The 16,883-nt window shown below is 42.7% G+C and overlaps 1 protein-coding gene across 1 annotated transcript; it reads right to left on the bottom strand.

Moving 5' to 3' along the window:
* Nucleotides 1-6,641: 6,641 nt before the first annotated feature.
* On the bottom strand, nt 6,642-8,876 carry LOC306747228 (uncharacterized protein). Its single transcript, XM_079230259.1, has 4 exons — nt 8,748-8,876; nt 8,528-8,636; nt 7,355-7,493; nt 6,642-7,041 (listed from the first exon to the last, which is right to left on the bottom strand). Exons 1-4 carry the CDS (start codon nt 8,862-8,864, stop codon nt 6,864-6,866), a joined length of 543 nt encoding a protein of 180 aa, XP_079086385.1. The 5' UTR covers nt 8,865-8,876; the 3' UTR covers nt 6,642-6,863.
* Between the last annotated feature and the right edge of the window lie 8,007 nt (nt 8,877-16,883).

Below are 16,883 nucleotides of genomic sequence, written 5' to 3'. Positions count from 1 at the left end.
CAAACTGGGCCGGGCGGAGCTGGCTCGCTCCGCCTCGGACAGGCTCTCACCGTGTGTCCCTCCTCTCCACAACCGAAACACCTCATCCTCGCTGAAGTGGCGTATATTGTGTAATCATAATCATCTACTTTCACAATGAAACGGAGGTTGAGCTCCTCGTTCCGATTCTTCAGTATCATATACAGTTGTCTCCGATGAGACACAACGTGTTTCAGCAACGGAGACTTACACCCAGACAACATCCTGCGGATCGGGGACGCCACCTTCCCGTGTCTGGACAGCTCTCTGCTGAGGAACTCATCGGAGATAAAAGGAGGGACGTTCGACAGGACCACCTTGGTGGCGGGCTGGGACAAAGGCAGTACCTGCACGAAACAACTGTTCACGGTGATGCCTGTCTCGACGACGGAGTTTACCTTCTCCACCCGGTCCAGAAACACCACCACCGCACTGTTCATGCGAGCGGCCGACACCACGCCGCTGTGGCCGACCATTTCCCCCACAGCGAGACCGACATCCTCCACGCTGCAGGGGAACGTGGCGCAGACCTTCACCCCGTGTTTCCGTGTCAAATGTTTGTAGCACGGGGCAGCCATGGTGCTAGCCAGGCTACCCGCACCACAAAAAAAAAAAAAACACTAAATACACCAAACACCAAACTATAAATACTATACTATGTGATTAATAAACTGTGTGAAAAGTATAACATTAACAGAGTGAAATCACACAAAAGACGCACACGCTCTGTCCCACCACCTGCTCTCAGCTCACACACTCTACTGAGAGAGAGAGAGAGAGAGAGAGAGACTTATTGAGAAAATAGGCAAAGGAGACGTTTTAGCATTTAGCCAGATGGTATTTAATACGTTTCATACGTAGAAACAGTTCTAATATGAGGCCGTCACATCAATGTTGGTGCTTGCAGCCAGAGCCACAGTTGGATATGTGTTTGCGTGAGAGACAGACTACATTCTCTATAAACCCTGTCACTTCCATTGTCCCCCAAGATGATTTTTTAAATATATTTGCTGCAAGAACAGCAGACCTCATCCAGGTGCGTTAACACCAAATAAATTCCTCGGATTTCCTGCCAAATCAGCCCGATTGGCACACGGTGTGAGCTGCAGCTTGGAGGTCTCTAATCCTCTTGGCAATACGGACAGCACCACAAATTGTATTTGAAAATTATATACCGATGCCACAGAGATGCATATAATAAATCAAGGGAGAAGCTGCTTTAACACATGAGGCATATACTTCTATGCAACCAGAGGAGTCACCCCCTGGTGGTCAGTAGAGAGAATACAGCTTTAACACAAGAAGCATATACTTCTATACAACCAGAGGAGTCGCCCCCTGATGGTCAGCAGAGAGAATGCAGCTTTAACACATGAAGCATATACTTCTATACAACCAGAGGAGTGCCCCCCTGGTGGTCAGGAGAGAGAATGCAGCTTTAACACATGGAGCATATGCTTCTATACAACCAGAGGAGTGGCCCCCTGGTGGTCAGGAGAGAGAATGCAGCTTCAACACATGAAGCATGTACTTCTATACAACCAGAGGAGTCGCCCCCTGATGGTCAGGAGAGAGAATGCAGCTTTAACACATGGAGCATATGCTTTTATACAACCAGAGGAGTCACCCCCTGGTGGTCAGCAGAGAGAATGCAGCTTTAACACATGAAGCATATACTTCTATACAACCAGAGAAGTCGCCCCCTGCTGGCCAGGAGAGAGAATCCAGGTTTTAAGACACTTTCGCATTGGCTTCACTTGGCAGAACTGGAGGTTCTAAATTCCTTATTTCAGTAAACTACCCATTGCAGTTCTGTTTTAGTCTTACTTGATATAAGTGCTTCCTTTGATATCATTGATCCTACCATCCTCATAAATCTGATTCAATAGATGCTTCAGTCTCGCAGGGAAAGCCGACGTGTATCATATTTGACAAATGCATGTTTTGGTCTTCCAATGTCACATTCTTCCTCTGATAAGATGACCGTGCTTTCCGCTGTTTTTTTTATTCTGTGTTTTGTGTTGTGAGAAAAAACCAGAACAGTTTTTCATTTGTCCTCAAATTTGACCAACAACACAAAACTATCCATGTCAATTTTCAGATAAGCAGAAAGGAACAACTGTCAGATATAAAGTAAAGATCCACGGGTCTGCTTGGACGTCATCCAAATCCACATGTACACACATCTCTCGCCCTTTTTACTTGTTTAGAGACTCGCACCTGCATGGACATTTCATTCCCCATCCTTTTGTCCCTGTGGGCTATGTTGCTTTTTTAAATCATATATTGCCTCAATGTATGAGTGATTTCTTTATGGATGCATGTTAGCTTTCTCAAAGATATGATCAATTATATCAGATTCTAAAAGTGTTCCTTTTCGTCCGTGGAGGGTTGCTAGTAGATGGTGAGTACGTCCTTATTAAGTATAAATCATAGTCACACTCCTCTACCTTCACTGCAGCGCTCCATAAACCTGTGATTACATACCTGCAGCACTGGGACCGGATTCCCACTAGAAACAGTTGCTGTGGTGACTGATGGAGAGATGGTTACTGCTGGGGAGAGAGAGAGAGAGAGAGAGAGAGAGAGGGAGAGGGAGATGAGAGAGAGATACTGAGGCAGAGAGAGCTAGAGAGAGAAAGGGAGAGATGAGAGATACGGAGGGAGAGACAGAGAGAGAGAGAGAGGGAAAGAGAGAGAGAGAGGGGAAGAGAGAGGGAGGGGGAGAGAGAGATACTGAGGGAGAGACAGAGAGAGGGAAAGAGAGAGAGAGGGAGAGAGCTAGAGAGAGAGGAGAGAGAGAGATGAGAGAGATACGGAGGGAGAGAGACAGATAGAGGGAGAGATACTGAAGGAGAGAGAGAGGGAGAGAGCTAGAGAGAGGGAGAGAGAGGGAGAGAGCTAGAAAGAGGGAGAGAGAGGGAGAGCGAGAGGAGATAGATATGGAGGGAGGGAGAGATGAGAGAGGGAGGGAGAGAGAGAGAGAGGGAGAGAAAGAGAGAGAGAAAGAGAGGGAGAGGGAGGGAGAGAGAGAGAGAGGGAGAGGGAGAGAGAGAGATACTGAGGGAGAGAGAGAGAGAGAGGGAGAGAGAGAGAGAGGGAGAGAAAGAGAGAGAGGGAGAGGTGGTGTGGAGCAGAGGAGGAGAATTGTTTGCTGACCAGAGGAGATGTGATCTTATGCTAATGCTCGTATAAAGATTGACATGTCACTGTCATATTCTTTCTTCTATGAGGACCATGATGCATAAGCCACGCCCCCTTTGAAGAGCAGCTCAAGGCTCAAGGCCACTTCCTGTTCCCTACAGATGGGTCTGGATCAAAGATGTCTCCTCATTAGAACCGTACCGTACAACTAAACTGCACTCTCAATTACACTTGAATGTTTTTACACATTTTCTCAGTTTTAAACACGTGTTCACATTGTGAATTGAAACAAAACAAAAACCGCACACAGAAAACTACTTGAGGAAGATCAGAGGATGACATCTGGCTTCAAGAGAAGGTTTGTTGTGTGATTCAACCTGACTGGACAAAGGGATTTGTTCTTCCCAAAACCAAACTAAGTGGTTTTGTTGCCTGAACCTGACTTTCCTTTATTAATGTAATTAATGTTAAGTTGTTCCAAGTGACACATTCCTGCACACGGGGCCGGAGGTGGAATGGGAGATAATCCTGCACCTCAAGGTGCTCCCACATATCATGTGTGTAAAATGATCATTGTAATAACGTTTAAGATTGCATTTTGTGACTAATTTCACATTTCACTATCTTTTTTAATTGTAATTTTCGTTACACACTTTCCCTATCTGCAACATCACATATTAATGATAAAATAAGCTGCCCCAAAAAGTTTCATACATCTTTCCAACATGACACGTGACAGCACATCTATGACTGAGCAGATGATGTAATCAAATCAAATTCAGCATGTTTTCTTTTGTTGGAGGGGGCGGGGCTTGTTCGATTCACCAAGTGTCATTTGTTAACCACACCTAGAGCACCATCTAGTGTGAGGTACCAGGCATCACACTCCAGTGAGCCCTACTGGAGCTTCTGTCTGTCTTCAGTGCCTCAGTGCTCCTGCCCAGAGCCTCCTCACTGCCAGCCTCCCTAAGCGGGGTCAGGAGCACTGGACCTGGCTTCAAGGTGGAAGGCGTGATGGACTTTGCTGTCTTGGTTCAGCCTTCGGAGCCTCCGTGTGGTTATAGAATGTGTCCGTTCCTCACAACCTGGTTGGTGGAGGCCTTTGTTCGCGGTGTGGAAGCTCCAAAGAATCAACCTCATAACGAAAAACTATTCTGGTAGTTTCTGCCCCATCATGTTTTTCTCTCTGAGTTTAACAAAAACAAGAGATGTCTTAGATTTAAAGACATATCCTCCTGAGTCCCAGCCCATTCATGTGTGTCCTCTGTGGTGGACACTTTGGTTTTGCATCTCTCCTTTTACTCATTTGAGTTACCTTGTCAAGTCCTGCTGTACTCTAAAGAGCACATGTAATATAATATACTGTATGTACTCTAAAGAGCACATGTAATATAATATACTGTATGTACTCTAAAGAGCACATGTAATGTAATGTACTGTATGTACTCTACAGAGGACATGCAATGTAATGTAATGCATGTACTCTAAAGAGCACATGTAATGTATGTACTCTAAAGAGCACATGTAATATAATGTACTGTATGTACTCTACAGAGGACATGCAATGTAATGTAATGTATGTACTCTAAAGAGCACATGTAATGTAATATACTGTATGTACTCTAAAGAGCACATGTAATGTAATGTACTGTATGTACTCTAAAGAGCACATGTAATATAATGTACTGTATGTACTCTACAGAGGACATGCAATGTAATGTACTCTAAAGAGCACATGTAATGTAATGTAATGTACTGTATGTACTCTACAGAGGACATGTAATGTAATATACTGTATGTACTCTAAAGAGCACATGTAATGTAATGTAATGTACTGTATGTACTCTACAGAGGACATGTAATGTAATGTAATGTATGTACTCTAAAGAGCACATGTAATGTAATGTAATGTATGTACTCTAAAGATCACATGTAATGTAATGTATGTCCTCTACAGAGGACATGTAATGTAATGTAATGTATGTACTCTAAAGAGCACATGTAATGTAATGTAATGTATGTACTCTAAAGATCACATGTAATGTAATGTATGTCCTCTACAGAGGACATGTAATGTAATGTAATGTATGTACTCTAAAGAGCACATGTAATGTAATGTAATGTATGTCCTCTACAGAGGACATGTAATGTAATGTAATGTATGTACTCTAAAGATCACATGTAATGTAATGTAATGTATGTCCTCTACAGAGCACATGTAATGTAATGTATGTCCTCTACAGAGCACATGTAATGTAATGTACTCTAAAGAGCACATGTAATGTAATGTATGTCCTCTAAAGAGCACATGTAATGTAATGTAATGTATGTACTCTAAAGAGCACATGTAATGTAATGTAATGTATGTACTCTACAGAGCACATGTAAAGTAATGAACTCTAAAGAGCACATGTAATGTAATGTAATGTATGTACTCTACAGAGCACATGTAAAGTAATGAACTCTACAGAGCACATGTAATGTAATGTATGTACTCTAAAGAGCACATGTAATGTAATGTATGTACTCAGAGCACATCCTGGGCTTTCCAGTGACACCACATGGGTAGTGGTGGGATCAGGACAACTTCCTCTTTCTTTCCACACAAGATCAGCAGCACATTTTATGGAAAGTCAAATGGTAAGTCAAATATTGCTAAATTATTGTCTTTTTTACGATGGTATTTATATATCTTCTTGTTTATTAACATGTCAGGAATGATATATTTAGTTCTGAAGCATTTCAGTTATTTGTTTATTTAAATAATAGTCCTTTTATGAATGTCAATTATAGTGGGCACCAGGACAACATGAATGTATTTAGGACTCAACATTGCATTTAATCCAAATAGATTTGTGTGAGGTTTAATTATTATTCCTGTTATTAGCTTTCATTTAATGGTGTTATTTCCCATCATAACAGATTCACACCTGTGTACCTGGGCTTCTATACTGTAGATGACTCTACAACCTGCAGACTGAGTCCATCAGTACTTTACACATTGACAACACAGTATTTGAAGATTTAGCAGCATTCATTCAAAGATGAAGACTTATGTTGTTTTACAATCAAGTTGAATGTATTATGGTTTAATATCACTCTATCACCATAATTTGTTAGTTTTCTTATCTTCTATTTTGTCTGTCTTTTCACACGGAAATGGTCCTGTGATCCACTACAGTGGACATGCTGTAAAATTAAAAATTAAAATAGTTTTCAAAAAGTCTAAATTGTAAGATGTGTTTTTTTTTTTTTTAGGTAGGAAATCACAAAAAAAATTGGAAGACACTATTTTCCCTCAGTTCCCAGGAGGATATTCACAAATTGGATGTTTGAGATCATATTATTTACCTCCTTCCACAAACAAGTGAAACCAGGAAGGCAGAAGTAGATATCCACGACATAGTTGTGTAAATTCCTACAGGGCTGTGAACTCACCAGAGAGGGAGGCACATTGACCACAAACACAGATAAAGCTGTCAAATTGTTTATTGTTAGTTTGAAGCAGATATGTGTGGAACAAGAAGCGCCATCAGACAACTAAGATGTCATTTATAAAGTGAAGGACTGCTGGGAAACCGGTTCTGTGGCTCTGTGACGTCTGATCCTGTCAGCCGTGAGCTGTGAACATGTGCTGCTGGAAAACGCTCCATTGACTTTCTACCATTGGAGTGTGAAAGGCTGTCGGGCTGCGGGACCTTTCACTGGGGTTTCTCCACCCAGACCTCGTTGTGATGAGGAAGGCTCCAGTAGCCCTCGTAGCCCGCCCACGTGTACGCGGTGGCATCAGCGCCGGGTTTCTGCGCTTTCTTCAAGTCGCTGTAGAGAATCTGTGCGTTGTCTTGAGCGCTCTTGATGCTCGGAGTGCCACCATAGAACCTTTTATATCACGTGGAAGCAAAGACAGAAAACCAATCAGATCACTTCCAGTTCATGTTCATTTCTATTAACTCTTCTGTCTCTGTTATGTCAATATCACTGGAATGTGCCAACATATTCAATTACTTAAATCTGCAAAATTAGTCGCGAAAAGAGTGTGGATTCTAACCCCAATAAAGGTCAAATCTGGTTTGTTTAATTCCTGTTTGGTAGCTTGTGAACTGGAACAATGATACATAATTAAAGTGTTTAATGACTGGTAGAAGAAACCCCCATATGACAGTGAACTGAAAGACACAAGAGGCATGTTCACCTGACATAGACAGTGACTTCCGGTCTGCTCCGCAGGGTGACTGAGTCAGTTTCAGTCTGGTTCGTGCCAGGTGAAACAAACCAGGAATACGTCAAATCGCGGTCATTGGTGATCAGCACTGGCCAGCAGTCAGTGTCAACTGGAGCAGCAACAGGGTGACACGCAGGCAACAATCATCAGTCTCAAAACCTGTAACATTTCTTAATGGAAAAACTCCCAAAATGTCTTTAGTACAAAACTTAGACAAAAAGTCCAGCTGCCAAAATTTAAAAAGGCCGACCACATTTCAGCAAATGTGTTAAATGTCGTCATTTTGGAACCAAAAAGACATCTTTAAACATGTTTTACATCAGCCTGGTATCATACACAATGCCCCGTTGTAACTACTTAAATATGAACATAATAGTGTAACACGGTAACGTAAGTAACGACGTAATGTAAGGTACAACGTAACGCAACAAGGTAGCTAGCGTGAATAAAACACCTCCTTACGTAGCATTATGCTACAAGCATAACGACAGTATGTAACAAGTGTAAACTCAGCGTTTTCTTTTGATTTCACATTGGACACGGACAGCGGCCTCCTGCATGAAAGTCCTGTGTTTGTTTGACACCTGGCCTTATACCTGTTTAAAATCACAGAATATTTAATAATGGTCATTTAATCTGACCAAATGCAAACATGTTCACATGAACAAAAAACAATTCTAAAACTTCTTGGAGGCAATACGATAGAAGTTAAGACAAATGTAACACCCGAGAACAAACACCTACACGTTTTGAAATTCTCACATCTATTTCGGTGAGTTATAAACTGATACGACACAACAAGACTTTCCCTGCCCAGAAATTCCACTGTATGCCATTTTGTTCTTCCTTCAATAACCTCTCCCATTATATCACACGTGATTTCCAAGAAGTAATTGTTTTGTTCTTGCTGTTGTTTTATCGTTTGCGTGGGACTGTCGTCCTTCATCTCTACGCAGTGGAACGCCTCCCTGCTGCTGGGCAGTTCAGTAGAACCTTATCTTCTGTTTAAACCTCATGAAGCCGCTATTCTCCCATGACCCATTTAAATACAGAGATATCCCGTTAAACCACAGCACATGAATTACACTGAATTACAAAACCAAAATGTGTTAGTGAGAGACTTTTGGTTTCACCCTCACATACTTGCGACTTTCTTCAGTCTCAAATGAGCAGCCATTAAATCAGAGGGCCTGGATCCTCCCATCACGGTGCCGATCCATTCAGAGGGAGCGTACAAGCGCTCCTCAAAATCCTGGAGACAACACACACATGAGACACTTTCTCCACGTTCTCTAGAAAAAGAGCATGTCGATGCTGAGTGTGTGTGTGTGTGTGTGTGTGAGTGAACTGCTGTGGAACCCACCTGGTTCTTCTCAATCACTCTGAACTGAGGGCACTTGCCGCGGCAATAGTCCGGAGCGGTCCAAACCGGTCCTCCGCAGGCCGACAGCAGGACGAGGGCGATCAGGGACAGGTGCATCCTGCAGGACTCTCCAGGGGCAACAGAACACACTGGAGACTAGCTTGTGATTTAAACCGGTTGTCTCGAGCGACCGGTTTATCAGGTCACGTGGGCCACGCCCACATTGTTCCTCTCTACCAGCAAAACACACACTTCTTCAAGTTTTTTTCCGCAATGACTCATGTCGGTCGTGACAAGAGCAAAGAGCAGGTGTACGTACTGTATGTCCTGCAGGGAGAACCAGATGTACTCAGCATGTTGATACTCATTATTAATAATCAGCGTGCTTGAATCTTTTTGTGTGATGATAATACAAGTGTTCTATTGTGTGTGTGTGTGAAACAGTAGCACAGCCGAGGATGTTCAAGGTCAGATGTGAGGAGTGTGGAGTCAGAAAAAGGAAGCGCAGCTGTGACTGATACAGGATGGTACGGTGGAGACCAAAGGCAGTCCACGGCACACTCTGCACTCTTCAATATGATATTAAATATGTAGATAAGAGAGACACAGAAAGCATTGTGGTCATAATTACCTCGGTACAATTTCAATGCTACTTTCACAGAGAAATATTGATCGTTTTGGCTTATTGCATTTATTTATGTAATACAAGGCATTGCTCAACAGCAATTTAAAGCTGGTATAGCCAGCTACAACTTCAAAATGTGTCTTACAGCATAATAAAATAATATACATGAATGTACAAACCAAAGACGCCAATTGGCTGCATAGTGAGTACTTTAACCTATGTACATCAAGTAGATTTATTATATACTTACATACTTTAACTTTGATCAGATTTTGGAACACTTAATGAGATAGTGATATGTACGAGCAGTAAATACAATGAACATTAAAACAACATAGCAGGGAAAAGGACTCTAGTGACTGTGACCTGGAGCTAACTGTACACAATGCCCCCAAAATACCAGTTCAGACAAATCACAGGAAACACAATATAAGAGAATGAAAGTGTGAGGGCTTGATGGTGTGAATATGAATGGGACAGAACTTTGCTGCAACATATCATGTGACTACATAAAAAAATATTGTACAATTGTGTATTTATTTTATACTTTTTATTCACTGATTTGAATGTCTATTTACTCGTTTTGTCAAAACGAAATGTTTGATGAATGTAAATAAATATGTATATTTTCTGTTTGCATTCCTCTGATTTCATGTGTTTTCATGTTCCATCTTTAATCCTAATGTTGTAGTGTAAATGCATTTTATCGGCTAAACTCCCACGTGCCTCTTTGTTTACCTTTTTTTTCACGTCTTGAGTCTTCCATTAGGAACTGTGTGTTTAACGTCACAATGCTATGAACTGTGGGTAATTCTGGATCATAAAGGGCTCAAAATGTCTGCCAGAGAGCCTCAAGCACTCCACGATGTGACAATGGGACAGAACTAAACGCTCAAGGACTTCGCGGGAGCCTCAAAGTCCGTAAGGGGGGAGATTGAGACTATCTCCACCCTAGTCGCACACAGCTCGACTCCTCCAGGACGAGTGTCCGAATGAAGCCGCTTCCAGCGCTCCTTCAGCGGACCAGCAGCAGTTTGATTCAGCGACAGCAGGATGGCGGTGGCGCCGGGCGGAGCTTCTCAACGCCGATTGGCTTTCGCAACTCAGCGCCGGGCTAAAAAGCAGAAATCGAAAAAGCAGGTATTTATTTTTTGCCAGTATTTAGGTGGTCTGTAAATGTTGAGGAATACAACTTGAGTGGAATTGAGAGCCACATATTCAAAGGAAGTAAAATGACCAAAAGACATCTGCTTGCATTGAAGAGACTCATTAAATAAAATAGCAACTCCACCTCCTTTCTTATGCGCTCTTGTTTCACTCGAGACTGAAGTTGGGAGGTGTTGCTTCAATAAGAACGTCTAGTTGTTTGAGCCGAACAATGAGATCATTGATTACAAATGTTTTGCCTGACAGAGACCTGACATTTAATAAAGCTAAGTTCAATGTGTTTAAAGCACTGTTTTGACAGGCTGTTGAAGAATGAATGTTACATTTGCAGATTTACTAACGTTTCTTCACAGCCTCACCTTTCCTTTTCTGTAATTCAGGACAGGAATTGAGAAGGCTAGCTTCATACAGGTGTAAGGGTCAGAGGGGAAGGGTAGTGGCAGGCATCTACATTCCAGCCAGAAGGCTCCGCCCACTCGTCAGGAGAGCATTGAGATCAGGTGTGGGAAGAGACGCACCTGATTCTGATCTCCTCGTCAGGGAGGTGAACAAAAGCCTAGGAGGGGAGCGGTGCAGAGAGACATGCAACAAGAGAAGAGAGGCTTCACCTCTTCTTCAAGGAGAGTAAACCACTAAATCGGCTAGTGGCTAGTGATGGGCAAATGAAGCCCCGTGAATCACTGAGGCTTTCCAGCCCATTGCTTCACCAAAAGGTTCACTCATCGAGGCCTCAATGAAACAGTGAATACTGCCATCTGCTGGACAAATTAAATTACAGTCAATGCCATTGTACCACGACTTGAGCTGAAATGTATGATTTACTTATGTGTGCAGAAACAATAAACAATGGATATTTCTATAGTATGATCATGTGTAAGTATGTGGACAACAACACAGACATGGAGCTCTGTTCTTAATTAAAATACCAATGACAACATTTCAAGAGTTTGTATTTTTATTCAAAAACACTAGTTTTTCCAATGTTTTTGGATTCAGGCGGTTCCTTTTTTTAGACAACACTTCTCCAGCCTTCGAAAAAACCCTCTCACATGGCACTGAAGACGCTGGCGAACATAACCAGGTTACTGCCAGTTTGTGAAGGTGTGGATACATGGCTTTATGTCCATGCCAATATACGAGTGGATCCTCATCCCTTGAAATATTCATCTCTGCCAAGTAACGATCCACTTCAATCACGGCATCTGCCACCACACTTGAGCTGCTCCCGCTGCTGTTAATGGCGTCATCCAACAGCCGCCAAAGTTCACCTAATAACAAAAAAGGGGGGTGGGGTGTCATGCACAATACCACTGTCATAATCAAGGATACAGATGGGGTTACTTACTATTGCCACCAGATTGAGCCACGCGAGTGTTTTGCAGCTGGTCTGGGGGGGCAGATGAGGCTTCATGCCTTATTACATTTGCACACTCATTTTTCAGCCGGTTCACTGCTTCTTGTCTCCTGGTTGCATTTTCGAATCCTAATTTTTTAAATCTTGGATCCAATAAAGTTGGCATTGTCAGGCCACCTGCTGACTCCAAAGAACTCATGTGGTCCCTCAGACGTCGAACAAGGTTGTCCCCCAGCTGCCTCGCAATGGTGGATGCATTCATTGTGTGCATCTTGTTTGTTATTGCATGATGCAACATCTTCATGAGAGGTATCACTTTTGAGGAGGATACCCTCTTCTCAGCAGAAACCTCAACTGTTGCTTGGTGGAATGGGGCGAGTACACTCAGAGTGTTGTTCACAGAGTCATACTCAGCTACTGTAAGGGGGGTAATGTCTGTTTTCAGTGAGGCCAGGGCTGCCCCCACTGGCTCTCTTAGCTCATACAGCCGCTGCAACATAAGGAATGTGCTGTTCCAACGCGTGTCTACCTCTATTATCATTTTGTAGGGCTGCCTTCCCATCTGCTCCTGCACTTGGACCAGTCGCTCTTTCGCAGTAGTGCTTGTGCGGAAGAGGGTCACCAACCTCCTACATTTCTGCCTTAATTCATTTAGTCCTTCCACATCATCGAAGGACTTGCGAACAATAAGGTTTATTGTGTGAGCAATGCATATTGCATGCCTCACATTTAGCTGTCTCACACAAGCGTTCATGTTTGATGCGCCATCAGTGACAAGACACTTCACCTTATCTCTGATGCCCCACTCCTCCATGAGCTGTACATGCCCCGCTGCAAGGTTTTCTGCTGTATGGGCCTTTGGAAAATGTTGCACCCCAAGCAGAGTAGTGCAGAGCTGGTCTTCATCGTCAATGAAATGGCACGTCACTGCCAGGTAGGCGTCCATATTGATGGACGTCCACATGTCAGACGTGAGACTGACAGCCACAGCCTTCTGGACCTGCTCTCTGGCCTTCTCCTTGGCCTCCTGATATTTTATATCCACCATTGCTTTCAGAGCCTGAGGGTGAAAAGAAGAGCTGTTATGATGACCAACATAAAAATGACCACATTGGCTCTGTTCACACACCTTTCTACTGGGGAGAATATAGTTGGGATCCATTAGGTGCATGAGCTCCCTGAAGCCCACATCCTCCACAACGGAGAACGGCTGGGAGTCCTTGATGATCATGTTGACCACAGCCTCATCCACCATTGCTTTTCTGGAACCTGTAACAGTTATCAATTAACAGTGATGCTGGTGTGTTGTAGGAGCTGAACACGAGATTTTGACAACATGCAAAAAAATATCTGATGGTACTTTGGCTTGTATCCGGCCTGTTGGCAGGCTGGGCATGCTCATGCAGTGCTCTGTAATGGCGAAGCATGGAGGAAGTGTTGTTGCTGTATGTTAGCTGTTTATCACACAGCAAGCACCTCACCTTTAAGGAAGTCATACATATTAGGACTGATAGTTCAGTGTATAGCGAGTATACAATATTCACTATTTTATGTATATCATTACACATACAAACCTTATTATGATCAGTCAACTCAAAATACTCCCATACAGGTGAGGACTTCCTCTTTCTTGCTGGCTCCATCTTTGTGAAAAGGAATTTGTGGCAAAACAAACAAAAATGGAACTGGCAGGAATGTTAATGCTCCTACAGTGCTTTGTAGTAAAATCACGCTTAACATATACATGCACCATCACATGAATAAATCATTCCCCAACACCAGTGTTTATTTTTTCAACTCATTTTATTAATGATACACAAAACAGTTGTACATATTTCACTTAAACATGTTATCTTTAAGAATGAGTAACACAACACTGCTGTCAAACTGTGGCTTCCCAGTGACGTCTTTACATACATGAGTCAAAGTAGAGTGTATGTGACTGAAGAAAGTGACAGAAGGTGCACATATATACTCAGGAGTGACATTTACAAACATAATAACTGACATACACACAAACAAACAAACCAGTGTAAAAGGAAAGAAAAATATATATCTCACATCAAGGGCCCTACAGTGGGGGAAATGATCTACACTACTCCTTCTACTTCTCCTACTCTCCTGCTACTGCTACTCTTATTCTGACAAACTCTCTCCAACTCTCTCCAACTCTCACTAACTCTCTCTAACTCTCACTAACTCTCTCTAACTCTCGCTAACTCTCTCCAACTGTCTCCAACTCTCTCTAACTCTCACTTACTCTCTCCAACTCTTCTCACCATAAACGCTTACAACACCCACAGCGTGCCTCGAGGTTTGAAGCGTTTTATTGGGAAGTGATACGGTGAACGAACCAATGACGTGATCTGTCCAAACCGAGGCCTCGTTTGTCATCGGTTACGTCATTTTCCGGAAGCGATACAGGCCTCGAAGCGCGGCTTCATTTGACACGCCCACTTTTACTCGAGACAAGCCTCAATGCCTCAGTTCATTTGTCCCATCACTACCGACACGCCATATATCCTTCTTTACCCGCACCCCTTTTACATTTTTGTACCTTTTTAGCAGTACTTACTTAATCTTGCACTTTGTAGTTTGACTTTCTTGACATCATTGTACTTCCTCAAGTCTTGCTGTTCTGAGTTTGTACTCAGAAACATCAACCTAATGTGTCGAATTAGAACTTACAACATAAAATAGAGCAAAATAAAAAAGGAAAACCGTTTTTAAGGCTTTGGTCCCCTCTTTCATTAACACATGTTGTAGAACAGACACTCCTTTCTTTTTTTTACTTTTTATTTTGCATTTTCAACGGCAAGGGCAATCCTTGACATTTAAATAAATAAACATAAGAAAATGAATAGTAGATAATCAAAACAGTAGTGTTAGTATAAATAGTTTAGCTTATAGAGAGTATAAATGCTAACCTTTACATACATGAACATCTACACCAACAAATGCTTTTACATATACACAACCATCCACATCCTTACCCGCATGGCGTACCCACATGTATATACTTTTTACACATACCCACCACAAGGAGGCATCAATGAAAAGGGAGGACTGAATAGCTAAATGAACGCCCCTGGAGTTGATGTCAGTGTAGTGTTTTATCATCCACAGTAATGCCGCACCCCAGCAGAGCACAGCATGAAATAGGACACTAGCTAACACTCCCTGATAAAACACATGAAGAAGCTTTCTGCTTATGTCAAAGGATCTAAGCTTCCTCAAGGAGAAAAGTCTTGACTGAGCCTTTTTAAATACAGCATCAGTGTTCTTTTTCTAGTTCAATTTACTGTCCAGATGGACCCCAAGATATTTATATGACTGGACCATTTCTATCTGCTGGCCTGCAATTATCACAGGGGAGACCTCTTCCTTCTGAAATCAATGACCAACTCTTTGGTCTTTCCAATATTTAGTTTTAAGAAATTGTCCAGCTGACAAAAGATTCAACCCCCAGTTTATAGGCCAGGTCATTGCCTCGGGTCAGTAGACCAACCAGAGCAGTATCGTCTGAAGGGGGCTAAAACTGTGCCTTGTGGTTTCCCAGTTTTAGTTCAAATAGTGTCGGAAAGTTTTTTTATCAAGCCGGACAAACTGTGGTTGAGATAAAAGGTAATCCAAAACTCACAATATACATGTATACATATACACATACATAGGGGCAGGGTTGTGTGACGCGGTGCCGAAAGTACTCCACACGGAATTCTTCACCACGATTTGTCAATTTGTGTGTCTGATTTGGCAAATTTACTTTCGCAAATTTAGCTCATGCCGTGAGCATAGTCCGTGCTGGATCTTTGTTACGTGTCCGTAAGATGGCACGTTGCGTAATTGTAGCCATCGTTACTAACGCAACTATCACCGTCAACTTTCTTTCAGTGATCTTAGTACTGACTGGTAATCATTTATTTTACAGAGAGGATTCACATCTGCAGCAGTGGACAACATGCAGCTTTGCTGCAGCCATCTGCACCTACGCTGTCATGGAAGACCTGGACACTGTTTACCGGGTACAGCTGCACCAGACCCGGCGCTATGGGCGGGCCTTGGCGGGCGGGCCCGCCCTCGGACTCGGCTGGGCCCGTCCTGGACGGACAAGCCTGTCAGTCACTTATCACACGTAAAAAAAAGAGCGCAACTCTCTGTCGCCGGCGACAGGAGCTGTCACAGGAGGTAATATGCAAACAGGATGCAAAACTAAGATTACCGTAACTCCTCGAATATTTATGCCATCGACGTAATTCCAACGGATTCTGGACGCTAAGAAGCGTAGCTTTCCAGTGCCATGCGGTCCATTACGGTAATGGTATAGAAAACGGCGGCGAGCTTGTCTGTGGGGGAGGGGTGGAAGAGAGCAGGGCAGAGCAGCAGCAGAGAGCAGGGAAGAGAGTTTGACTGGCTTTTCACTGCCTTTTGAGTGGTGTTTTCTTTGGAAATAATATGTTGTGGTTGTAAATAATAGTGTTAGTATAGTTTCTGAGAGTTCTGCCACTTCTGGCCCACCTAAACCCCCCACTAAAGGCCACTTTTCTGTCCACACAAACACAAAGAAGGACAGTGGGAAAAGGACAGGCAGAAAGTCATGTTGGGGAGGAAACAGTGTACTAGCTGCCTCTAAAAGCCTGTCTGGATGTTTGAGGAGGGCAATAATGGGTTCTGTCTTCAGCTGGACAGGAACTGCTTCAAAACGCCTGGACATGGACACATATAAAAGCCTATAACATGGACATTGAATGCTCTATGCAAACAAAACTGTTTGAGAAGATGTAAAATAGGTTAAATTTCATTTCTGTAATCTCAAAAGCTTTGGTCATGTTAATTTTCAATTGTTTAGTAAAGAAATATGATACAAATTCAAATACCTAGCCTTTAATAAATAGCCTTTATAACATATAATAATGACAAATACTTGCCAGATTTTTACATTTCTCCTGAAAAAAGGAGCAAAATCATTTTGATCACAGACAGACGATGCTCC

Source organism: Taurulus bubalis, assembly GCF_910589615.1.
Source record: "Taurulus bubalis genome assembly, chromosome: 14".
Lineage (NCBI taxonomy): Eukaryota > Metazoa > Chordata > Actinopteri > Perciformes > Cottidae > Taurulus > Taurulus bubalis.
Note: the sequence above shows the minus strand (reverse complement) of the source record. Positions and strands in the feature narration are given on the sequence as shown.